This window comes from Hydractinia symbiolongicarpus, chromosome 5 (assembly GCF_029227915.1).
Source record: "Hydractinia symbiolongicarpus strain clone_291-10 chromosome 5, HSymV2.1, whole genome shotgun sequence".
In the NCBI taxonomy this organism is placed as follows: domain Eukaryota; kingdom Metazoa; phylum Cnidaria; class Hydrozoa; order Anthoathecata; family Hydractiniidae; genus Hydractinia; species Hydractinia symbiolongicarpus.
Window position 1 is genome coordinate 3,302,612 of NC_079879.1, and position 25,748 is coordinate 3,328,359.

Genomic DNA, 25,748 nt, shown 5'->3' on the forward strand with positions numbered 1-25,748 from the left:
CAAAAACTCTTGGAAGAAAATAATAAAGAACACGATTATCTCGCAAGAAATTGAAAGAATGCTGCGGAAAGAATTACTCTAATATTTTTTATTATTGAAGATATTATTTCGGTTTGTCTGTTCAGTATTCATATTGCTGTGGAAAGGTTATCATTTCTTGAACATGATAGTTTAGTAGGCGACGTTTCGGGAGATCCTTCTCCCATCATCGGGATATTTTTTATATTCTAATATTTTTTCTTGTACAGTTTTTGTCAACAATACTTTCTTTCGAATTCCAAAAAAGGTGATCGTAAAATTTAAAACTTTCTCAAAGCTTCAATAATACATCGCATTATTTCGTTTCAAAACTGAAAAAAAATATCTTTAAACATCGCCGTACTTGTTTGGTGAAATTCTTTCACAAAATAATTTAACCACAACGCGTAAAACTTTTAAGCTGTGACAACGAGTGGGTAGTAATCTTATCAGCCAACCTTGTTGCCAGGGCTTTTTTCTGACAATCTAAGAAAAAGAAAGAGAAACTCGTGGCTTCCTTTGTAAGGTGCAATGTTTTTATTGCCAGGCAGGGCGACAAGTGCGATGTGTGAAAATTGGGGTACGTTTGGAGCAAAGGGATGAGTGACGACTGATCAACATCATTTTGATAGAAGACGGCGAAAATAACCTGGGGAGGAGGGTGCTTCCAAAAAATAGGTCAAAGCTCTTTGAAGAAGTCCAGGGACGAGAAATGTTGACCTAACCCTTCTCAAATGCGCACTGTTTCCATCAGCAAAGGAATAGTTATTGAATTTTTATGATGTGAGCGACTAGATGAAAAACTTAACTTCGTTCCTAAGGGTTTCCGCATTTTGAGGCGTAGCGACCCCCTGGGGGCGACAGGGATGTGGCAAACTGAAAATGGTAGTCTGTAAGTAATCTGGGTCGAGTGTGCTTTGCCTTTTCTTAGCAACGAGGATTGTTGACAAACCCCCTGAAAAGTGTGATCAAAACATTCGATTTTTAAAATGGCGGCTATGACAGCTCAAAAGACCAACTTAAGAAAAAATGCAGATGTATCTTTGACACCTAAAGATCTTATACATCCACACGAAGCCAGTAATCTACCAGGGTTTGTTTTTTATTTTGAAATTATAGGTTCTAAATTTAGGTGGTAGCTGAATATCTACTAGTTACTAGCCTTGGTACTGGAAAACACAATTTTAGAGTCAACACAACAAGAGATAGATAGATAGATAGATGTGCATATTTTACATGGCTAGCCTCACAAATATCGAGGGATATACCCTGTCTATTATTTCCAGGAGGGGCCATGGCTTAGATGGAGAGTCCTAGAGTATTTAATGCTCATTTTTGAGCAACGCAGACCCAATTAGGGCCCGCGCTCTACTAGACAACTCCCGGCAACATTCAACGGCCAACACAGTGTGCCATCTTCCCAATTTCCTCCACATGGCTTGGGTTAACCCGGGGCTACGGTAACATTCACTCGCCCATGTTGAATCGCTGTCAAGAGGAATCGAACCCCGGTCTCCCGCACAGAGTACGAGAGCTATAGCCACTAATCTACGGCGCCATACGTCATTTATTCTAGCTAGCTACAAAAATCTTATTGAGAATGGAAAAAAAATGTTATGAACTAGAAAAACTCTGACCATGAGAAAAAGTTAAATCATTTTTTGTGTGAAATTTAGCCTACGCTGTCGTCAACAATGGCAGATTTGTCAAAAGTTTGCTAAATATAAGTATATATCTTTAATGAAGTAACACAGCTCTGTTTACTTTTTGCCAGTTGTTTTTTTCGTGGTTAGGTCAACAAGCTTAAAAGCGCAATTCTGCATTTAGGAATAATTTGGTGAATTCAGGAAAGTGAAGAGGAAAGCCAGGGATGATTATATGTTTAAAATAGTGCTGCTGTCAATAACATACAAATATTCATACAGAGAAATAAAAATATTCATATTGCTTATAATAAGAACCTAGGCGGACTTCAAAAGTATCCTCAGTGTCCAGATCTCCAACCAACCTTCAATAAGTTTAAACCTTCAAGATTTAAATAATCTGATTTGTCGGGATGGTAAATTTTGTCTAAATAATGTTCGTTTGTGGTGGCAACAACTAATTTTCATATTGCTAGCCCCTAGAATATAATGCTGTTGAAAAAGGAATCCTACTCTTTAGAGAATTTATGTGATTGTCCTGATTTTTTTAATTACAAAATTTTACCTATAAGTTGTTCCTACAGAGCCATAGCTATTCAAATTTTTTCAATGGCTTGGACTACTCTAGCATGTGTTGGTGATCTGTGTTTTATTTCAATGGCCTCACTCAATGCTTTAAAAATTGTAGTGCGACCGTAATTTAGCAAGAAATATAAAAAAATCAGACTGACTTAGATTTTGAATAGTTTGTGATGTCCACCTTAACAGGCATTACGCCCCATCTAATTTTGCAGAAATCTTGCACTCGACAAAGTACTCATTACCTCCCATACATTCACCAACTATAACAGATAAACTTCATTTTATCTAAGGTATTGGTATTGTCAATAAATAATACAATTCCTTAACCTCTCAGACAGAACAACCTAAAATAATATCCAAGCCTACCTAAATAAATATCCATCTATACCCATCATGTGTAAACAACATTTCTCTTCTTGTGTGAACAAGCTTATTTATATAACATACATTGATTTTTTGTATGAATTTGTTCAGTAAATTTGATGATTAGTTATTTTGCTAGTTATTATTATTTTTTGTGTTCCTGTACGCAAGAAAAGTTAAGATGATTCAAGTCAGAAAGGAAAATTTTATTAAACAATCAGATCGTAGAAATCACAATATATTCTGATCCGATTCACTTCAATCTTCAGTGGAAATCCACTTAAAGTTTTTGCTACCTCCTGCAGACAGATATTAGTGTCCATGTGGAGAAATTTTAAAGCAGAAAAATATAAAGAAAGCAGGTTTTAGCAAATTTTTGTTGTTTGAAATACAGAATATGGTAATTTTCTGCGTTTTGTTTAAATCTTAATTTAAATAGCTCTAAAGCCATAGTTCTGAAACTAATACAGAGCGTGAGATCTTTTGGAGTGGACAAATAAATTAACAACTCTCTCTGACTTATTGAACAGGGTAGAAATTTTCTTAAAATTTCTCTAAAATCTTGTTCTGTGCTTGGATAGAAATAACAAATTTTGGTTTGGTGGTGTTTTAAGGAAACGTTTACCAGATGTTTCTCATTCCAAGTTCATAGCGGGACTTTTAAACATTGCCACTCATCAATTTTTTGTTTCTTTGTTTAGATATAGTGGTTATACCCCACAGTTAAAATTCAATTGTGGACACACTTATGGTTATCACACTGACAAACTTTCTAACGTAAGTTAATTCTATTTTTATTCCTTATATTTCCACATTTTTGTATACAGACTTTTCCTTTTTATGTTCAGATATAAGTTTCAAATAACAATTTTTTTTGCCATCATTTTCCTTTTCGATTTTGCGATAAAAAAAAGCGTGTAGCACAAAATTACGGCTATTCATCAAATATGCAATTCGTTCTTCATCCACATCAACCAGATTCATCAGAAAAATCGTCATCTCTGTCATTGACGTAAGAATTCTCAGGACCTAGGTAGGAAATCACTTAGTCTTTACTTCAACAGTTGGCACAATGTCAGCGAAAGAAAATTTTTTTTTTATTAAGATGTAAATAAATAAAATGGTGAAAAATTGGTGAATTTACGCAAAAACACAATGACTAAAAATAACGTTTCGAAAAATTGAATTTCGCCAATGACGACAGTGGTAGTTCAAGTATTTCGTGAAAAGCACAAAAAAAATTTAGAAATTTAATTCTTGCGAAAATTTATTCCATTAAGAGACGCAAATTCCTTCATTCCTTATTTTTCTCGTAAAACGCACGCTGCGAAACTAGTGCAATGTGCGTAAAAAAAATTCTAATCGCAAGCGGTTTCGATCACTTCAAAACTGACCGCATTTAAACATTATTTTATATTTTTTTCTGGAACAACAGAAAGCCTCGAAACCTATTTGACCTGTATTATTATTTTCTGCTTGCAAAAAGTGTGTGCTTTAGTTTGTATATCTTTGTTTAGTTTCGCAGTTGAATTGTTTTGAAAGAAGAGAAAGATTGTATGGAATTTAGAGCTATGAAGCTTAGTTCAAGTTGTGAAGTGTAGTGGCACGTTAGACACAGCTTACAATATACTGTTTACCGAAGAAAATATTTACATGTATAGTATATGTATCAGACTATTTTAGTATTACGTCATTATTCTATTTTTCGTAAAAATATTTAAATAAATAAAATTACTTAAAGCATTAAAAACTTGATAATGATGTACTTGCGGGTACTCCAGCTCGATTTCATCCCTGTGTGCAAGCTGTTTGGATTACACTTTTATAGGGTACCTGCGAAAAGAGCGTCGTTATTAGACATTCCCTTCCTACGGTTGGAGGTGGATAGACTGGAATTACACTAAGAAAGGTTAAAATGAAAGGTTGCTAATAGCAAACTCTTTGTGCAAACGATTGTGTAACTAGCAAACGATTGTGTAACTGTTCACATCCTCTAAAAGTTTAATTTGTTTGTGTTTGAGACGTGTGTAGTGATGTTATGTTACATTGAAATTCTCTTAGTTCATAGAAAGTATGTATTTAAAAAGTCGCACTGATAAGTTTCACCTACTGGAAATGAATGGACTAATTCGCCGAAATGGTAGGGTAACAGGAACGAAAAAAAATAGCTTGGAAAAAAGTTGATTAAAGGGCTTGAGTGTCAGAGTTGTAAGAAGTTAAAACAAGTAAATTTAAGAAGTTGAACTAGTTCCTGAATTTGTTCAAGATTTGATCCGCAGCTTAAAAAAGTAGATTATTTTTTTATATAATAATTTAAGTGATAGGAAATTTTGTCACACGGAAAGATATATTGGCAAATAATTATCCATTTTCAAGTTAAGCAAGATTTTAGTGCAAATGCCGCGTTTGAGAATTTTCAGTTTACCCATCTTTAATATTCTTTTTTTTTCATTTTATAACAGAACAAATATAAACATCCTTACCTCATCACTAAATTTTCGAGATTAAGTATCTGCAAAATATTCTTCCATTCTCGAAAATCGAAACAATGTCAAAAATCACTCTTCCTCCGAAATCACAAAAACGAGCATTAAAATTATTATTTGATTTTTTTTCGGTGAAAAAAGCTTTTCTTTCAAAACATTAGCATTTGTATGCAATTCTCGCAAATTTATACCCGCCTATATTTTTGGAAACTTTTATCCGTGAAAATGAATACCAGCGAATGTATAACAGTGAAATAAAACGCCTGAAGAAACAAACAATATTGCTTGTCTTATATAGTTTTGTCAGTAGGGAAGGTATCTGTCACGCACAAAGGAGAATTTCAATTACTTTAAAATCTAAGCTTAGTATTCCAACACTTGAAGGATATAAGTAGGCTTTATTTTTCGCCTTTTGTTTAAATTCGTTCACCCGCGAAAGCTAATATTTGTAAACAACTCGTTGCGCCTTGCGCTATAGTTTTGTAATAAATCTCTGTACTATTTCTGTCGAAATTTTTTTCGGCATTTCTTTGAAAGTAATCGCATCCGTAATTTTTGGAAATTTTCCTCCTCACGAAAGCTTAAGATGGGGAATATTTATCATGCGAAACGCGAAAATTATTACGCGCGAAAATAAAGATTTGGAACTAAAGCAATTTTAAACAGAATAATTTTTCTACTGTTTTACATAAAAAAGGATTCATTACTGTGAATTTTACTATTTTCCTTGTTATTTGTAGGTGAATTTAAACTCGCGCGAAAAATAAACGCGCAAAAATATGTACAATTATGGCATACCTTGCACAAGCTGGAGTATGAGGTTGGGAAGAGACATATATTTGTTTTCAATGTTTAATTTATTAGTTATAAACTCAAGTGTATGTATACGATATTAATATAAACAGTATAAACATAATTATTATGATATAGTACAATTTAATTACATTAATTTCAATTTCAACTACACAAACGTTAAACACAAACACAACAAAATAATAGGGTTTTAAACTTGTATAATTTAAAGAAAAACTTTACTCAAACTATTGCGATTAATATTCTGAAATTAAACATAGCGGGGAAACCGTACACTGTATATGTTGAGAGACAAACCTATGGTTCTATGTCCGATATAACAGAGAATTCATTATAATTGAAACTTTATATAAACAATAGTGAAGTTTTAATGTAGATGTAAACATTCCAGGACCATCAAGTTCTTTTTTCTAACCATCAAAACCGAAAATGTTATCAGCATCGAACCATGACAGATTTTGATCTTTGTTTTTTTTAATGTTAGATTTCAGCTTTTTCATTTTATTCTTTAGAAGCGAGGAATGTGGTGACTCTTTAGTACGGCCTAAAACAGCTCTTGGCGAATTGTATATATTTCTTTTCGCTGAATTAAGGAAGGCATTTTTTTCATTTGTAAATTTCCCATCGCCATTTTTGCTTTTTGGTTGGTTTGGTTGTTTCTCATCCGTTCGTCTTGAAATCCTGTTCAACTTCTTTATCTTCGGACCTGGAGAATGTGCTCTACGTTCGTCTTCTTCCATTTGTTGGAGAACAAGTGGTGATGGCTTCGGAGAAAATCTATAAAAACAACGAATCTAAAAATACTAAAACTTTTTTTAAAAGTGCGAAATTAAATTTCCGCAAATCTTTTTTATAGAGTATTAGAAAATATATAGCTATTTTCGTTGATGTGAAGATGCATTACCAACATAATTAAAGGGACTATGAAACGGTAGCCTAGTTAACTAAGCTTTCTTCTTCGAGTTGATAAAATGAGTTTCTCTCAAACTAAAGCTTAGGCACGAACGAATTACTCAGCGGAAACCCCGAGTTTAAATCGAACAATGTGACTAATCTTAATGTGACTAATTTTAATTTATCTGTGAGGTGTTTACCAAGCTTGACCAAATCTTACTTTGGTAAAAACTTTGTAGAACACTAATGTTTATTAGGGTGAGTGAAACCACTCGCTGGAATATTCGGGATGAAAAGGGCTTTCCCCGATAATAATCACGTGAGCAGAGAACAATAAAATTAGCCAATCAAAAAGCGTGGCCAGATTTTGGCCGCAGAAAAATCGTTTGAGACCCAGCGTTTTTCCCACCTTAACTACTCCGATTTCCCGGTGGTAAGACGGCTGTTGGTTTCCGACTTTAGTGACTTACACGAAAGTCAAGCTAATAGCGGTGAAAAAGTTTATGATCACTGAGAACAAAAACAAATCTTAAATCATCTTAAATATAATATTGTGTATTCAACTATAACTAAAAATGGCAGAAAAGGTCCCTACCAGGGGCGGCGCCAGAATTTCCAAAGTGGGGGGGGGCTTAGGCATAGTGGGAGATTTTGAGATTTTAGTGACAATTAACGAGCGAACCAAGTTTCCGAAACAACAGGGCCTCTGGAAGCCAATGCGTTTTTAAAGTCCTAAAACACGTAAAACGGCTATTTCGGCCCTGCTTGTTACGTACTGATTTCGTTGGTATGCGTCACTGCATTAAAATCACATTATTTAGTGAGATAGCCTGCAGGTACTCTGGTTGAATCACATCAATTTTCATGCAGTGATAGAGACACTTTTTGGCAGAAAAATATTACTTAGCCCCTAGTGGCGCCGCCCCTGCCTGCATATATTAAATATCCATGATTAATTCTATAGAAGCACTTACCTTGCTTTTAACTCAAGTTTTCTAATAAAATAATCTTTAAACTTTTTGATCTAGCTAGCTAGCTAAAACCTTCAAAATTTTGCATGGAAACATACAAGTTTATGGCACATAAAGCCAGTTTAAGCAACAACAATGATTTTGAATCTTTTAGAGGTATTAATTACTATCTTAAAGCTAGCAACATAGCATTTTTTAACAAATACAGCTCCTCGTGTTGTCTCTGTTTTCTCGTCAAAACAAACTTTTGATATCTTACTGATATTTAATAAATTTTACAGACCGTTGCTTATTATACTGCCAAAAGAGTAATGAAGAACATGTTTTTCTTTTTTTAGAAATAAAAAAGAAAGAGTAGCAAATTCATCATAAAAAGATTAATTATTCATAAAAAATTGCTGTCTAGACGTCTATGTTGTTCTAAAGTGTGTATGATTTCTTGCACATTGACCTTTTGAGTGGTCCGTTTATTAAACGCCATTCTTCGGAATGTCAAGGGATTAAGCTTATTAAATCGTTTCGTAGCCCCTTTAAAAGTTTTAGTGAGAACTACTTTTTGCTAAGTTTATTTTTAGCAATATCGATACTCAGGGAATTAATTTTTGTGAGCTGGTCATTCTTTTTGCAAGATTTGTTTTCATGAATTTATAGAATTTTATACTTTCTTTGGAAACAAAAATTAATAATTTTAAGGAGTTTATTCTCGTTTACGATTTGTCCTGATCAATACAACCCCAAAATATCATCCGTATATCTTATACTGTCTTGTCCAAAGCCACTTTCTAATTGCATGCACCTTATTTAGAGGTCATTTGAAATTAAAATAGTTTTCTAATAACTGAAAGTTTTGTCAATTTGAAGTACATACCTAATGTTCTTTGCTTTTGTCACTGATTTTTGCATTGGTAATAATGGTGTTACAGGTTTCCATGGAGTTTCATCCGTGTTTTCAATATCCATTGGTGACGTTTTGTGTTCATTAGCGACACCTAAAGCATGTTACAAAAATTAATTAACGAAAATAAATAAATAACGAAATACAACATTCATTAAAATACTTTAGTAAGAATGCGATTACGGATCGCACGGATCAAACCCATCGGTCCAACCTTGCTAGACGTGAGTGACAAAATCTCGAGAAAACGACAAAGGGAAGCAAATAGAGGAAACGGAAAATTAAGGCCGACAAAATATTAAAAATGCGCTAATTAACTAGGATTGACTTTTTCTGCCTTAATTACAAGGATACATAATTTGTGCTCCACATCAGTCCAATCTACTTTAATTTTGAGAACTTCATCATTTACTCAAATTTGCGACAACGTAAAATACCGTGGCACGTTTTTATGTAATAACAAAATAATTAGGAATGATATTTATCAGTCGAAATTAGAAATGCAAGTGTCTGAAGGTATAAGTGCTGCAAGAAAGAAAATATCATTTGTGTCAGCAGGTTTACCTGTAAACAATACTCTTTTTCCTCGGTAAGATTGACTTGTTCTTAAAATGCTATGCGGTGTGACTGCAATGGATTCTTCTGTGGTAAGTTTGGGCGTCGTTGGTACAACTCTGTCTTGTGCAGGTCTCTCGTCATCACTTAATTGATTTTTCTATTTTGAAACAAAGCTATGTAATTACATTATAATAATTTTGTAATTTTTAAGGGAGAGTGAAGGACTGGTAAATAGAATACGGGTGATAAAAATCGTGGCAAGAATATGAGATGTTACAGAATAGAGAGTATTATGGAATAATTACTTACCATAGATTTGTTCTTTTCTAACAAATTATTGTATTGCTCTTCTATTGATTTGTTTTTTTCATTTTCAACAGCAAGTTTATCTTGTATTACCTTGATAGTATTTTCTAGCTCTGCTATCGCACGATCCTTGACTGATATTGTAGTAATTCCTGCTTCTAACTCTAAAATTTTTACTCTCTGATTTTCAATCAGCTGGTTCGCTTGGTGGACGTTCTGCCTATATTCCGTAACAAGTTCAAGTTATATAATCAAATAATAAATAATTAAAAGGTTATATCTGTAAAAAACTACTGCGAAGTATTTTTTAATGGGATTTTATGTGGTACATAGATTAAAACAGTCAACTGCTGTCTTGGATAAGGCAACCTACCTCAATACGTCATTTTCATTAGAGCAACGCAATTTTATTTCTTCAAGATGGGTTTTTAAATCCCTATTCTCTTTCACGTGTTCTTCAACTATCTTATCGTTCTCTAGTTTATATTGCTCCAACGTTGCACAGAATTCGCGTTGTGCCACATCAAATTCAGCTTCCTTTGATTTATTTTCCAGGTTTGCTGATTCTAGTGCTTTAGATAGCTCGCTTATTTTTGTTTTACTCATATTGATTTCTTCCTCTAATACTTTTACGGTCTCTTCTAACTTGTTGTTCTTTTCAGCTGTTTTCTTTTGTTGATTCTTTAAATTTTTATTTTCTCTTTCTAAATTTTTATTTTGTTTTGTTTTCACAGCTATTTGAGATTGGAGAGATTTCGTTTTATTTCCCAAATCTTCAGCCTTTTTCTCTTGTCCAGCTAACTCGGATTTCATCGTTTCAACCTGCTCTTGCTCCTGTGCACTTAACTGGGCCATGTCACGTTCGTATTCAGCTATTTTAGAGGAGAGGCAATCGATTTCTTTTTGAGCAGTGTTTAGGTTTTCATCTTTTACTTGGCAATGTTTCTCCTTATCATTATTTAGTTGTTTTAACAGCATTATTTCCTGATCCTTGGTTGTGATTTTTTCTTTTACGTCATTCTGCATTTTTTTAAGGTCATCATTTGATTTTGAAAGGATATCGATATTTTTTTCTGCTTCTTTCAATTTACTTTCACATTCAGCTATTTTAGTAGCGTATTCATTGATAATTTCTTCTTTTTCTTGAATCTGATTTTGTATAGATTTTATTGCATCATTGCCAGTGCCAATTTGTCCGTATAAAGATTCCCTTTCTCTGTTTAAAGTTATTATTTCTTCTGATAACTCTTCCATCTTTTTTTGAAGAAGTGAGTTTTCATTTATCATTTCTGATATCTGTGATTCAGCTTCGGTTAATTTTCTGGAAGACTCTTGGACCTCTTTAGCTAAGTCTTGTTTTATTTCGACATAGAGTTTTGCATCTTCTTCTAACTTTGTTATCTTTATTTTCAATTCATCACTGGTTTTTGTTTGCTCCAATTCATCCGTCTCCATTTTTGCAATGATTTCTTTTTGTTCTTCATTTTCAATACTTAACTTCTCCACTTCGCTAATTTTCTCCTGAATACTCACTGACATATCTTTAATATCTGTTTGCAGAGAGTTAATTTCTTTTGAGTATATATTTTCAACTTCTATCGCATGTTTTTCATGAGCTTCCTTTTCTTTTTTAATTTCTTTTAATTTGTTATCTGTTTCAATTAATTTTTCATTACATATTTGCAGTTGTTTTGACACATCGTCTGTAATTTTAGTAGCTTGGGTCAATTTTTGCTCCTGCGCATACATTACCTAAATAATTGTATAGCATGAAAATGCGTGTCAAAAATATGTAAAACTAAAAAGATCTACCGAACTTCATTGATGCGACTTTAAAATGTTTTACTTTTCTAAAAAAGATTAATTTTTTTCAGTTAAAAGCTGAAATACGCTATCATTTTTAATAAAAACGGGTGCAATATTTTATTCTTAACAACCTCGAAGATTTTTAACTTTTGCACCCACTGAAATAATACAAACAAAAGAAAAAAAGATCATTCAAAAAGGAGAAGTTGAAGCTGTTTAATCTTGTTATTTTAGCAAATTAACAAATAACATTTTGTATGCTGTTATTTGTCAATGATCATTAAAATAAAAACGTGTAATTAACCTGTTCAGCATGCTGCAGCTTTTCTTTGTCTTTGGAGAGCTCTTGCTGCAAGTTGCCTATTTGTTCTTCATTCTTTCTCATCTGTTCTATGTATTCATTGATAGATTTTTCCTGTACTGTTTTGGTTTCAATTAATGTTATCACTTGGTTTTCTAAGTGTCGAATGTTTGCTTGCAGGTCTTTCACCTTTGAAGAGCAAATATGATATATATATTACTTTGTGATGTTATTTAGAAAAAATTGGTATTATCAAAAGTATATGTTGTAGTCAAAAAATCAAAATAACAGGAATCAAGAATGTTCAAGTTCATATAAACAATATACTTTATATATCTATTTTAAGATTTCACATTTATTTAAAATTTACTTCACCTACGTTGTCACAATTCGAACGTTAAACTATCGAATTGTACATTGAAGTTTTTAAAATGTTTTGTTATCCTTTATATTTATCATGACGACAAATACTTTTTTTTACTCTATACATGTCAATTTATTTATAGATAAGCATATTTCTAAGGATAAAGCCCTTAACATACCTCCGTTTCATGTTTACTATGTAGCAATTGAACTTGCTTTGAATTCTTCTCGATCATCGTCGCTTGACCAATATCCAGTTCTTGGAACTTGAGAACAAGGTTTTGATTTTGTTCAATTATGTTTTGATTTATTTGGTTGATTTCTTCCTTATCTTGTTCTCCTGAATAGCAAACTTTAAAATTTCACGTTTTGTCCTATCATTTTTTATCTAGGCTACTGACTCTTGCTTGCCAGAATGGGTTTCGTCAGTGATCTCACAAGAATGTTTTTGAAATTTCAACCCTTTTGTTGAAATGCATTTTGAAGTGTATGAAATTCCATCAAAAGAGACAAATATATAACAATAAATTGCGTATGAAATCGATTTTCTGAAATTAAATATAGCGAGTAAGATTAAAATTTCGTGATTATGAAAGCGGATTTCAGGAAAGAAAACAATTATTTAAAAAACTCGTTTATAGCTGGACTGTTTTCACATAACAGTTTTAGGCAAACAAAAAAATTCGAGATAAGCTACCTTTCGCAATTCGGTTTTCAAGCTGTGTCATTTGATCTCTTAAAACATTTGCCATCTCTCTAACTGTATGCATTCTTTGTTCTGTTTCTTCTTTTTCGATCTCTTTCTCGTGTAATTTAGAACTAAACTCTTCATTTTGAAATTGAAGTTCAATAATAGACTTCCTTAGTGAATCTATTGTTTGGACAGCATCTGATAAACTCCTTTCTTTTTGTTTGATTTCCATTTCTTTCTCAGATTTCCAATGTCGTATCTTTTCTGCTTCCTTATGAAGTTTTGAGTGCAAAGTCGTTAGCCTCTGTTGATCATTTTGTAACTTTTCAGTGTCCTTCGCAACATCAACAGCCTGCTTTGTGAACTGTTGTTGTTGTGGATGCTGAAACTGCTGTTGGTTGTTTTGATGGTTTTGCAATTTCCGTTGTTGAACGTTCTGGTGTAATTGGTGTCTCACATTGTGATTTCTCATCATATGAAAAGCCATTTTTTGCTGTGTCGTCATTTTCTGTAATTATTTTTAACTCCTAAAAGAAATATGATATGCAGAGACTAGGCAAACGCAATATATTGCTGTCTATGATATTCTGACTATACTGCTTTTCATATAGCTTATAAGTACATTGGAGAGAGAATAATAATGTATAAGCTGGGAGTTTGTTAAGTATTAATCAAATCATTTACAGGTTTTTTAACATATGAATCATACTTTCTGGGTTCAGCATAAAATTTTTTTATAATGATCTTTGGAATTTACGTCTTTATATGTGAAAACTGCCAGTTTTGTAAGAGATGCAGCTTTGTAATTTTGTTCATGAACAGATAAACACTCCATTTATTTAAACTTAACGGGCGTTAAATAGAGACTTGGCGTTATTAAAAAAGTAACAATTTAAAATATTCATTTATATTCTTCATAAATTCAACAGAAATAAAATTGCTTGAAGGAAAACTTCAGTAAAAAGCCCCTTTTTGACTGAAAGAGAGGCCGTTTATTAGAGACCGGTCGATAGATACTGCACGTTCATTAGAGCATATACAATTACGACAAAAGAAACTTTTACAAGCAAAAACATTATCGGTAGCTTGCCAGAGAATTGTAAGAGATGTATTCTTATTTTGGAGAAATTTAGTCTCGAATTGTTCTTAGTTTGTTCTTATTTTTCAGGCAAATCTAATGCTCGTGTTTTTATGAAATTGTTCTTATATAACAACATAGTCTATAGATTTCTATAGACTATGGTAACAAACAGCTTTTCGTAACTATGTAGAAATACTAAGCGAAATAACCTGCTTATATATAAGCCAATTTTAATAGACTTTACAATGCAAATATTTTTTACAGAGCAGGTGTGAGTCAGTGATCGTATGAGTCTGACATTATGACGAAAATAAGAATGAAATGAAATACCTGCAGTTCATAAAAAAAATTAAAGATGTGAAAAGCATGGTTTTCCTCGTTTGTCAATAAGTCTAAAAACGAAAATGTTGTCTTAATTACTGAAAGTTCAAAGCCGGGAATATAATTGACATTCCCGTACAAATATAGTAATATCTGGTATACTACTATATTAGCTAGCTATAGCTTGACATCTTTTTGAGAAACGTGTATCATTAGTGAGGTATATCCAGCCGTAAATTAAAAGTAAAGAGCTAATAAGAGAAGAGATTAGTCATTAATAAATAACTAAATTTAAAAAAAACACTAAAAACACTAAAATTTTTCTCTTCCAAAGCAAACGTATAAAACGTATATTATTATCAAAACATCAAAGTATGGCGGTTAATAAAAATAATATTTCTATGAATAAATATAGCTATACTATATAAAAAACGACAATAAATCTTTGTTTTGGCGATAAGTAAATTTCTTTCTGTTTTGTTTGTAAAATTGTTTACGTATTTCGAACGTCGAATTTATTTTCGAATCTCCCGCCGAACGTGAACTCGTACCAGTGCTCCGTAAGGCTGAGTGGACATATGTATTTATTCCACGAAAAAAATTTCCGCGCATCTTTTACAACAAATACTTTTATGTGTTTACAAAAAAAATTGAAATTGATGACAAGAAGTGTCTTAAAACATAATTGTCAATTTATTCCCTTCGTGTTTTTTAAGGATTTTAAATAAGTTTCTTTTACTCTTACTACTCTGTTAAAGAAATTACATATTTATTTTTTTAAAAGAGATTTTTTAATATGTTGATCGAGTTTCTACTACTAAAAAGGTCTATTTTCTACTTCTGGAAATAGAAAACTTTTCTTAACTGGAAAAAAGGACATAATTTTGGGGGCGACAAATTCTTTCTTAATAAAGTTGAAATTTTCTTTTCTTTGCTTTTGTATTGCAAATAAAAATGTAAATAGCATTATCAAGGACTCAAAAACAAATATAAGACCGCTAACATTTAAAATCGATTTCGTTGTACCTATTGTGTTTCATAGAAATATACGAAGAACGAAAAACTTTCTTCATTCAGACCACTATCCAATGACATTTTTGTTTACAACAACAATGCTAGAGAATGTTTCTTACCCCCTGATGGCGGGGACAGAAAATATGTTGAAAAAATGGTTCCGGGATATACTGGTATGTCATTCCTATTTCTCTCAAAAATACTTAGCAAAACCTCTGTAGCGCTTTTTTATTAAATTTTGGCATTTAAATGCCGCTGAGTGTTTTATTTTCTACAGTATATATAAACCGAGTGATTTATAAGATATCGTTGTATTCTAGGTTTTGTCCCACAGCATACCTTTAAATACGGTCAAACATACAAAGAAGGAACGGAAGATGCCATAATAGATTTTAAAAGAAGCCAATACAAGAATAAAGTTGATGGCTACACTTTAAGAGAAACGACTCGTTCACAACCAAGCCTAACAGTGCATCTGGACTATCCCCCTCCTGACCCGTCTCATCCAGGTGTGAATGTTAGGTACATCGCTGCTTATAATGGCAAATCTTTTGGTAGGTTACACATGCTGATTTTGTGTGCTGTGTGGTTATGCGTAAATTCTGATACCTGTGAAATCTAGTATTCATTTTTTTTCTAGATGAAAGGAGAAAGTTTACGGAAGCTCCTATACCAGGCTACAAAGGTTACGTGCCAAGGCATGAGGAACATAAACTTGGAGGGAGATATGGTGTATGGACGCGTTACGCCTATGGCGATGCGTTGGGAACGATGTTGACACGAGAGAGAAACAAAACTGAGAAAATAGACGTTTCTGAATTTAAGCCTAGCAAACAGTAAGTGGGTCAGACAGCCGGCAATTAGTGCATTTGTACTTTGGATATTGGAGGATTTGCAAAAAATTCGACCGGTCTTGTAAACGAAAAAAGAAGAAAGTGGTAGTTAAATGTGGTACTTTAACACCCTATTTAATTTGCGGTAATTGAATTGCCCTAATGTGTGGTTGTATCTTGTGATTTAGTTCCCATACCTCTACTTGGCCATTACCTGATACTGGTAATCTTCGGTACGTGTCTGTGTATAACAGAAGACTTGGAATGGTGCCAGATTACACCGGATTTGTTCCTCGTAAGTCGTGTCTATTAATTGATGTGCTTGCCGTCTTGTCAAATATTTATTCTATTTTTAAATTTGTCACGTGTTACTCTCAAGTTTTCAACATTGGTCCAACGATATTTTGAAAGAAAACCAACCTTGGTACAACCAAAAAGAATCATGTTTACAGCTGAAGGTGGTTAAAATTAGGTCAGACAGAACACGTTGGCTGAACTAATATATGTATCTCTTTAGAACGCCGATTCGATTTTGGTGAGACATACGGAGATTCAACGCGTGCTTTACCCGTTTGTTACGACACTCAAGGATATTCAACTGGAAAATATAACAACCCAGGTCCACCAATAGAAAGAACAGTAATACCAGTTCGAATATAAGCCATTTTGCTTCTTCTGATAAATCCCTCAACATCTGCTGCAACCTTCACTGATGATGAATCACAAGGCTTTCTGTTGGAAGAGAAAAGGCAAAGTCTAGGTTATGAATTTAAATTCAAAACCTCAGAATTTGTCAACATAATTTGGTTAGTTTAGCCTGAATTTTTTTTTTAACTTTGAATTTTTTTTGCTAAAAATTTACGGGCACGGGCATATCAACTTTTCATCCCTGGCGCCATATAAAACGTAGGTACATTTTTTAAATCGTTACAATATTGCGATTTTATATTTACCGTTATTCCTCTAATATAACGCGTCCTGTCTAGTCTGAATGGCTGTTTTTCGAAATTTCCTTAATTTATATCATCTAATTTTTAGTGCGATACTCTTTACTAATTTTTTTTGTTTTTCCTCTCATTTAATGCGACTAAGGTCAGATTTTTCTCTAATTAGAGTGCGAACCAAATAATGTGATAATATGGTGATAATACTTGTTTTCGTTATTGGATTGGAACCTCCCGCCAAATATTGTTTTTTGACATTGAATCAAAGTTTACTTAATAAACTGGTACAAACAGTTGTAACAGAAGTAAATAAACACAATGAAAGACAAAAATCGATGAAAGAAAAGTGATAGAAAAAATAAAATAAAAACTTAAAAAATGTTAGTTCTTTTTTCTCTAGTGCGTCTTCCTCTTATTTTTAATGGAAATAATATTTTCGAAACAAGCCAATTTATTTCCTCTAATTATAAGTGAGATCCTAAGAAAAAAATAATTTTTTCGCACTAAATTAGACGAATGACGGTATGCGTCGTTGATCATTTAAGCGTGTCAATAAGGGCGAATATCCATAGGACGATTTTTAGGACGATCGTCATCAACACTCTAATTATTTAGTCGCTTGTCACAAAAAGAGTCGCGAATATCGTCCAGTGGAGATTCGGCTTAAAGACGATCATTTTTGTTAATTTGATATTGTATTATAATGCAAGGATTATGCTGTTATATTAATTTTAAAATACAAATAAAGCAAAGCCTTATGTTTATTTTATAATTTCAATATCAAAACAAAAAAATCAACAAAAACTATATACTCTAATATTTTTATTTATCAAAATTTTACTCGATAAAAATAACGTCCTTTTTACACACCTATAGACTATACACCCTATAGACTATAAATTATCAAAGTTGTATGGTTTATACATCATGTTAACATCTGATTGCTGTCCCAATGCACATAAAAGTACCAAAAGTGCCACCACCTTGTAGCATGACTTTTCCAACACTAGATAATAACTCTCTTCCTCTCAATCCCATCCTGTAAGCAAAATTAATAAGCACAAATTTTTCTATTTAAAATACAAAACACATTGTTGTCAAGAAATATACCTTAAAGCAGAGTAAGTTCCAAATAATCCAGCAGAACTAATTCCGACAGCAAAACCAATCATGAATCCCATTTTCATTCGATCGAAACATGACGGTTGTCCAGGTCTTTGCTGCATGATTCTATGTCCTGTTGTGTTTAGTGTTGCTTATAGCTATACTGAGAAACAGAAAAGGTATGATGTATCTCTCAGTTTAAAAAATCAGGAAACTTACAGATGCGAAAAAAACAGGTGAATACAACACTATCAATACAAGGAAAAAATACGACTTTTTCAAAGTTAGAGATCCGCGAACCAACAATGTTTTTAACCAACTCTTGTTTTGCTGATTCAGAGATCCAAAGCGTGAGCAATGTTTTGACAGCCGCTTTTGACGTACCCTATTCTTACGGTCTCTTAACGAAAATCATCAAAGAGAGGTTTTTTGCGGGTTTCGTGTGGACTCTATGGTGAAAATCGAATAAAAACGAAAGGAACAAAAACAAAAAATGGGTTTTATACCTGACAGGTAATGCTTATACTTGTATTGTGTGACTATCAGACTATAAATGATTTAAAACAGTTTTCGCTTTCAAGATTAGTTTGATTTTATTTCTTTAGCTTTCTTTTTGAAGGAGATAGCTAGCTAAATCAAAAGTAAGCTGGCTAGATAGATAGAATAGATGTGCATATTTTACATGGCTAGCCTCACAAATATCGAGGGATATACCCTGTCTATTATTTCCATTAGGGGCCATGGCTTAGATGGAAAGTCCTAGAGTATTTAATGTGCATGAGCTATGCAGACCCAATCAGGGCCCGCGCTCTAAGACAACTCTTGGCAACATCCAGCGACCCACACAGTGTGCCATCTTCCCAATTTCCCTTACATGACTTGGGTTGACCCATTCATTCACTCGCCCATGTTGAATCGCCGTCAAGAGGAATCGAACCCTGGTCTCCCACACAGAGTACGAAAGCTACAACCACTAATCTATAGCGCCACAATCTACAACCACTAATCTATGGCACTAGCTAGCTAGGCTACTATATATAACCATTTTTTAAAAACTTTTCTATTGTCTAAACACAATTTACTTAGCGACACAATTCAGGAAGTCATCTGGGCCTATTTTGCATTCTCTCTAACTGTAAAGGGCTTTGGAAGTGCTGATCTGCACAATCTTAGTAAACTTATAAAAAAGCTTGCATCCATTTTTAATTCAAAAAACATACTTTTTGGTTGTCGTGAAGAGCACCAATGATATTTGGCCTCTTGCAAAATAGGGTAGTTAGTAAGTGCATTAAGTACTTAGAAAAAACCTTGAAACTAGGTACCCTTTTGTGATATTTAGTAATTTTAAGGTCGTAAAAAATTAAAATAAACACATTGGGGACGTTGTTGCTGGCTTATCTGAAAGAAAAAACTTTAAGCTGGTTCACTGATGGTTAATTTAAAAGTGCTTGTTCTCTGTTGGTTACTTCAAAATACTGCTCAGGCTCTATGGTGGTTATTCTGAAATACTGGTGTTTACTGCTTAAACTTACTTTTAGTATCTATGGCCAGAGTTTGCTAAAAATAATTTTTTTAGCCCATTTTCTCTCACTGGGGGATTGTTAAGGCTTTATCTATTAACAAGTGCAGAAGGAATCCTTCTGATTCATATATATATTTATTAATGTCCTAATAGTATCTTAAAAAGAACTAAAAAATAACTCTTTTCCCTTAGCCTTAGGGAAAAATCTAAACCTTTAAAAAGGTCTATGGGGCTTTTTCCACATTTTGGAGACAGAATCGGCACAAGTTGTTTTAGTCTTCCAAAAATTTTGACTAAACAACTGACCAAGTCATTGTTGCACGAGCTTTAGGACGAAACATGCATATTTTCAACGCTTGTATGAAAGGCATGTTAATAACATTTTCATCTGTAAGCCCTTTTGGCTCTAACAATCACATCAGTTTATTTTTAAACACAAAAATGATATTTTTTTATGTTGTGAAATGTTAAAATGTTAAAAATTCCTAGGAAGATTATATTATTCTCTGGTATATACATGGTGACTGATAAGAACAAAACTGCTCTTTTTGTTTACGTTCTTTTGAAACAGAAAATAAACTGTTTAAAAAAATTATAAAAGTACTTTTTATTTATGGTTCTTAATTGACATATAAAAAATTTATCTTCACATAAAATATTTTTAGATTAGCTGATTTCATTTAATGTTTAGTTTATAATATCCAAATAAATATTTCTTTTAGAAAACAGGAGCAAATTTAAAAAATATTTAGCATTAGTTTTAGCTTTATATGGGTCTTACTGGTTGTGTATAATATTAAATTATAAAAGTACTTTTTATTTATGGTTCTTAATTGACATATAAAAAATTTATCTTCACATAAAATATTTTTAGATTAGCTGATTTCATTTAATGTTTAGTTTATAATATCCAAATAATTATTTCTTTTAGAAAACAGGAGCAAAATTAAAAAATATTTAGCATTAGTTTTAGCTTTATATGGGTCTTACTGGTTGTGTATAATATTTCATTATTTTTGTTTGTGTAGATGGTTGGCTTATTCATGCTGTGGAAAACCAATCAAAGGTGTACCTATTGTCGCATTTAAAACCCCATTAGCAAACGTAAGCAATCTATTAGAGCGAATTCTTGATAACATTTATAACTTTCCACTTTATACACATGTCGTAGTATAAGTTAAAATGTTTCATAACGCATGGATGCATTTTTAAAATCATTACCCCTATAATGTCATTCATATACAGCGTTACAATCGCCAACCTCATCATAAAGATGGTGGAACCTATCTGGAGGAAGACCAACAGTAAGTGTATGTTTTTATTGATAATTGCTTGGTCAGTTTTGGGCTTTTTTGTATCCATGCATGTTAATTTTCCATCATGATCAAACTTTTTGAGGAAAAATTTGATTAATATTTGCAAAATCAACAAAAATGCATTTCGCATAGATAAATTTCTACCAGTCAGTCATGTTGGAATATTTTGTGTTGTTTTACGAAGAATCATTTTTCATAAATCTATCACTCCCTTTTTCCCAATTGTATGTCTGTTTATTGAAATAAGGTAGCCCTTAAATTGAACTTACTCATATCACATCACTCTTATTAACTACAAAACAATTGCCAAGAAAATCAAGAGAAGAAAGAAAATTTTTGTTTTTTAAAACTTATGTGAATAATTATTTGCCTTTTTTCGTGATGATTTATGAGAATTTTTAGTGTAAAAAAAGTACACCTAAATAAATTTAGGTGGCCTAAGGCACATGCTCGTGCATGGTCTTCTGAATAAATCCGCATCACAAATGTAGAATAATTACAAGTTTTATATAAAAAATAATTTTTTTTTGTAAAGTTATTAATTTAATTTAAAACATGTAGCACATTTGTGGAGTACATTCTAAATTTGCATATTCTAATGTCAGTTGTTTGTATGTACAGATTTACTCCAGAACAACTTTGCAAGCAGATTGAAGAGCTTGGTTACCAGCTAGCTGTTGTTATTGACCTTACATTCACATTTCGCTATTACAATGGAGCAAATGTAGGCTCGAATTGTGTTAATTAAAATTTTTTTGATATATAACAACCTTGTTGCCAACATTTTAAATTATTTGATTTATTTGTAGGAACTTGAAGAGTATCATGGTGTTCAGTACAAAAAAGTAAAATGTGAAGGTCAACGTGTGCCAAGTGATCAAGTTTCAGACAGGTTTTAGAATTTTTTTTTGCTTTATAGGAATAGATTTTGTTTGTTTCTTTATATTTATTATATATGTTTATATTTGTGTTCAGGCCTTGCCATGAGTCGCGAGCAATTTCTTGCGCCCGCGTAGTGCTTGCGTAAATGCTCATTACCAGAGCATTCTATTGCTTGTGTAAATATTACCATTTTGAGATAAGTGTAAGCATTTTTCTCTGTTATTATTTTTATTGTTATTTATAAAGGGATTATTACATCTTTATCTTAAAATAAGTTACTATAATAACTCAAAATGTTAAACTTGATGCAAAAACATTTTTTAGAGTCTCTGAAATTATGAACGATGTTATATATCAACATGGAAGAGACAGTAAAAGTAAGCATTCCCTGTTTTTCTGTTTTTTGGTGGATTTAAGCAAATAGCCAAGAAAATAGCACATTCTGTAATAAACTAAGAGCCATGTTTCCCACAATACTTGGTAGCTGAGAAAAGTGATTTTTTCTAAATTCCTCTGTGTTTAGGTATGTCAATTTTTTCAGTAGGTCAGATTTTACAGCTGTTTGTAATTTTCTTTTTTCAGGCATTTTGGGGTTTTTATTTATTTTTGGAGTTTTTTTCTATTTTATATGCAATATTATATTGCTTCAAACACTGACCTTTTAACAAAAAATTAGTTTTAGTGATGAGTTGTCCATGCTTTTTACCAGAATTGGCGACATTTTCAAAATACAAAGCCATATTGTTTCTTTATATTGTTGAATCATTTAAAGTTAACAGGACGATAAAACTATGCCTTTGAATACAAAAATTTGCCTGTTTTAGTTGTATTTTAATTTTTCCCTTAGTTTCTCTATCAATTAAGGTGGCAGTAACTTAAAATCCAAAGAAACACTTCATATAATTAGTTAAGGTTATTTTCAGACTAAGTATCGAAGTTTTTTTTCTCTTGCCACGATTTTATAGCTATAATACTATTATCTTTCAACAACAATATTCAGTTTTAACAATTTCTCTATAAAGTTAATACAGCTATAAAAAGGTGTGCGGAAAAGGGATTCTACCCAAAAGCCTTTCAAAATATATAAAGTCTATTGTTTGAAAATGAAACAAAAAACCCTGCACATCCTTTTAACACGGGTAAAGTTCATTTTAAAACAGAAGTAGGCAAAAAATCACGAGGTAGTAAAAAGCTGGAGCTCATAAAAGCAATTTCCTTTTTCTTAAATATTCCTAACTCGAAATTTTTGCTGACTTAAAGTCGGCATTCTCAAAGAAAATTGTACACATAAAAACTGATTAAATAAGTTGTTTGGACAGCTAAAAAAGAGTTACTATCACCTTTTACGAACATTCTTTAAGGGTACGTGCATCGACCCAATAAACTAAGAACTGTTTATCCGTTTAAAAGAGATTTATTCTCCATTTCATCTGCCACTTTATTAAAGAACGAAAATTCTATATTCCTACATCACATGATAAATATATACCTTAAAATTCACCCCTTTGTTATGTACGGTTTTTATAAGGAATGGAAATCCTAGGAATATATGCCAAGTCAATACTATGATGGCGCATTACTGCCAACATGTATTTTATTCTTGTTTTAAAAATAAAATTAATTTTGTTTTAAGAAAATTTGTGTTGATTTAGCAATTTAAATAAAAATCGTTTTCGTGTGTCTACGTTCATATTCCCAAAAAAATAGTAGAGAAATTTATATAGGTAAAACACTGAGTAAAAATGAAGCTGACAGTTACAAGAAGGTTACTGCCACCTTAAATGGTTATCTATTCGGAAAATATTTAGGTTTTTTAATTTTATTTTAGATTTATTTTATTTATTTTTATTTATTTTATTTTAGATTTTTATTTAGATTTATACTAGTTACTTGTCCGTGTAAAAAAAATAAGACCACCCGTGTGAAACTTGTAGTTGAAACAAAACTTTTTGGGAGAACGAATCATAAATTTTAAAAATTTTGTCCGTGGAAGTATATGTAATAAAGTTTTCCAGGAAGTAAAGATGCAGTTAGTCACTCTATACTTTTTTTAGGACTTGTCGGCATTCATTGTACGCATGGTGTAAACAGGACTGGCTATTTGGTGTGTCGATACATGATTGAATGGTTGGGATTTACACCAGAAAAAGCTATAGAAGGTACTTGAGATGTGTAATTACCCGATACATTGATCGGTTAGATGCCAGTTATTTTAAAAAAATATATAATTCTAGCGGTATTTTTCAAAGCAAAACTTAATTAGAATTTTTTATGCTTGCAAATTGTAATGCTTGCAAGTTTTTGCCTTGTGGAACAGTTTCTTAAAGATTCCCATTTTTCTGTGAAAGATTTTCTTAAAAATCTTTATTTTCTTCTGGAAAGTTTCCTAAAAATCTTTATTTCCTTCTCGAAAAGTTTCCGAAAAATCTCTTTTTTCTTCTGGAAAGGTTTTTAGGTAGGGATAAAAATCTTTATCTCTACCTAAATATGTAGCTTGTTTTTATCTTAGCCTTCAATGAATCTCGTGGACACAATTTAGAAAGGGAAGGTTATTTGGAAGATCTGATGAAAAGAACACCAAAAACGTTAGTACTAAAACTTTCCCTTGTATTATATGGATGCTACTAAATTGTGTTTCATGTTTTATTTTTTCTAATATTTAGACAATTTGATGAATATAAAAAAGAACGAGATAAGAAGGAAAATGAGGAGGATAAAAATGAATGGAACGAAGATATAAATGACTTTGAAAATTTCACTGAACCAAAAACAATCGCTAATAATCGATATGAATCGAGATGGGAGCCGCCGCCCGATCGACAAGACGATGAATATAGTAATAATTATCGCAATCACCCGTATCGTGGAAAGTTTCGCCGCGACGATCGTTATTATCGGGATGACCGACGAAATTGTAACTCGTGGCATAATAGAAATAAGCCGTACTACCGAAACCGAGATGACGAGCGTAAATTTTATGAAGATGATCTCCCGACAGGCGATAAATTTATTTCAGGACCTTCGAACGCTGATCAACTTCATGAAAATAATAGCTAATTTCGGTTTGTGTTGTGATTTTAATAGATTTTAAAACCTTACTTGACGAGTAAACGATAGATGGGCTAACAGTTTTTATTAGGTAGAATTATTTCGCTTTCGGTCTCATTTGTCTACAAGTATGCGCACTTTCCTCTACGACACCTTATTTAAAAAAAAATTATCAAGATTTGACTTTAGCGACACATAAGAACGAGACTTATTAGCGATAAAAAATGATGGACACCGAAACAAAGCGTCACGTCGAAGATACTAACTTCCGTGATGATCGTAAATAAGGAAAAAATATATCAACCTTTTTCCAAACTTATATCTGCCATGTAATATCTGTCTTTATCTTTTATTCATATGTGTTGTATCTTTTAATAATTTTAGCTGTAAAATACACGAGTCTAATCACGAAAAAGTGATGTTGTCCATTATTGAAATTCTGTTCTTGGCGACGTATAGATCACATATATTGCGTTTTAATGTTTACATTACAGTAGTTTTTGCTAACGTCAGCATTACCATATTTTAGGATCGTCGCGTGACTCGACGTGGATTATTCCATGATGCAAGCTGTAAATTTGTAGACAAAAGTCGTTTGGTCCATGCTTTTATCAGCCTTTTTTAAACCGCGTCAGCCTAGGGCGAGCGAAATAACTTGTCAGGAAAAACATTAAAAATAATAATTTTTTACATTTTTTTCACAAGGACAGTTAACAAAATAAAGTGGTACTAATAATTTTCTACAAAATACGAGACTGCTGCTCCTATGTAATATCGGTGGCTTCCAAATTACAGAGAAAATATTACAACACGTTCATTGTTTTGCCGTATCCATTAATATCCAATAACACTAGGAAATAACAAGTCAGAAGTGTGATAAAAATTCCCTGATGGTAACGTAAATTTGTAATCTCGTTCCCTGGGCTTTTTCAGGTATTTTGATATCGAAAACGGCGCAAGAATCTTTTTTTAAAAGTTTTGGAAAAGAGTTTA

The 25,748-nt window shown here is 32.3% G+C and overlaps 4 protein-coding genes across 6 annotated transcripts; 2 read left to right on the top strand and 2 right to left on the bottom strand.

Annotated features, from left to right (window-relative positions):
* The first annotated feature begins 430 nt into the window (after window positions 1–430).
* On the top strand, window positions 431–17,635 carry LOC130644213 (protein FAM166B-like). 2 transcript variants are annotated; one of them, XM_057449727.1, is made up of 7 exons: window positions 431–1,111; window positions 3,308–3,383; window positions 15,135–15,279; window positions 15,427–15,615; window positions 15,747–15,942; window positions 16,128–16,234; window positions 16,457–17,635. In XM_057449727.1, exons 1-7 carry the CDS (start codon window positions 1,008–1,010, stop codon window positions 16,597–16,599), a joined length of 960 nt encoding a protein of 319 aa, XP_057305710.1. In that variant the 5' UTR covers window positions 431–1,007; the 3' UTR covers window positions 16,600–17,635. The 2 variants fall into 2 exon arrangements, with proteins under 2 accessions (XP_057305710.1, XP_057305709.1); XM_057449726.1 differs by having other exon boundaries at window positions 448–1,111; window positions 15,427–15,660.
* On the bottom strand, window positions 5,931–17,886 carry LOC130644209 (synaptonemal complex protein 1-like). 2 transcript variants are annotated; one of them, XM_057449722.1, is made up of 9 exons: window positions 17,754–17,886; window positions 12,697–13,217; window positions 12,179–12,339; window positions 11,640–11,825; window positions 9,903–11,281; window positions 9,533–9,749; window positions 9,230–9,380; window positions 8,639–8,759; window positions 5,931–6,682 (listed from the first exon to the last, which is right to left on the bottom strand). In XM_057449722.1, exons 2-9 carry the CDS (start codon window positions 13,193–13,195, stop codon window positions 6,316–6,318), a joined length of 3,081 nt encoding a protein of 1,026 aa, XP_057305705.1. In that variant the 5' UTR covers window positions 13,196–13,217; window positions 17,754–17,886; the 3' UTR covers window positions 5,931–6,315. The 2 variants fall into 2 exon arrangements, with proteins under 2 accessions (XP_057305705.1, XP_057305704.1); XM_057449721.1 differs by lacking the exon at window positions 17,754–17,886 and adding an exon at window positions 14,102–14,163.
* Window positions 17,693–18,316, bottom strand: LOC130644217 (reactive oxygen species modulator 1-like). The gene is made up of 2 exons (XM_057449730.1): window positions 17,994–18,316; window positions 17,693–17,922 (listed from the first exon to the last, which is right to left on the bottom strand). The coding sequence occupies exons 1-2, from the start codon at window positions 18,107–18,109 to the stop codon at window positions 17,814–17,816; spliced, it is 225 nt and encodes a 74-aa protein (XP_057305713.1). The 5' UTR covers window positions 18,110–18,316; the 3' UTR covers window positions 17,693–17,813.
* Window positions 18,317–18,371: 55 nt separating this feature from the next.
* LOC130644214 (RNA/RNP complex-1-interacting phosphatase-like) lies at window positions 18,372–25,170 on the top strand. The gene is made up of 9 exons (XM_057449728.1): window positions 18,372–18,500; window positions 20,538–20,613; window positions 20,755–20,813; window positions 21,447–21,549; window positions 21,635–21,717; window positions 22,032–22,084; window positions 23,762–23,866; window positions 24,217–24,292; window positions 24,371–25,170. The coding sequence occupies exons 1-9, from the start codon at window positions 18,481–18,483 to the stop codon at window positions 24,762–24,764; spliced, it is 969 nt and encodes a 322-aa protein (XP_057305711.1). The 5' UTR covers window positions 18,372–18,480; the 3' UTR covers window positions 24,765–25,170.
* The last annotated feature ends 578 nt before the right edge of the window (window positions 25,171–25,748 follow it).

Bases quoted from the DNA above. Each gene is read 5' to 3' on its own strand.
- LOC130644209 (XM_057449722.1), bottom strand. From the start codon at position 13,195: ATGACGACACAGCAAAAAATGGCTTTTCATATGATGAGAAATCACAAT. The intron at 12,340-12,696 runs GTAGCTTATCTC...TTTGCTATTCAG, and splicing joins TGAAAACCGAATTGCGAAAG to GAGAACAAGATAAGGAAGAA. The intron at 9,750-9,902 runs GTAGGTTGCCTT...TACGGAATATAG, and splicing joins AATGAAAATGACGTATTGAG to GCAGAACGTCCACCAAGCGA.
- LOC130644213 (XM_057449726.1), top strand. From the start codon at position 1,008: ATGGCGGCTATGACAGCTCAAAAGACCAACTTAAGAAAAAATGCAGAT. The intron at 15,661-15,746 runs GTAGGTTACACA...TTTTTTTTCTAG, and splicing joins TTATAATGGCAAATCTTTTG to ATGAAAGGAGAAAGTTTACG. The intron at 15,943-16,127 runs GTAAGTGGGTCA...CTTGTGATTTAG, and splicing joins GAATTTAAGCCTAGCAAACA to TTCCCATACCTCTACTTGGC.
- LOC130644217 (XM_057449730.1), bottom strand. From the start codon at position 18,109: ATGCAGCAAAGACCTGGACAACCGTCATGTTTCGATCGAATGAAAATG. The intron at 17,923-17,993 runs GTATATTTCTTG...TTTTGCTTACAG, and splicing joins GGAACTTACTCTGCTTTAAG to GATGGGATTGAGAGGAAGAG.
- LOC130644214 (XM_057449728.1), top strand. From the start codon at position 18,481: ATGGGTTTTATACCTGACAG. The intron at 20,814-21,446 runs GTAAGTGTATGT...TTGTATGTACAG, and splicing joins TATCTGGAGGAAGACCAACA to ATTTACTCCAGAACAACTTT. The intron at 21,718-22,031 runs GTTTTAGAATTT...AACATTTTTTAG, and splicing joins AGTGATCAAGTTTCAGACAG to AGTCTCTGAAATTATGAACG.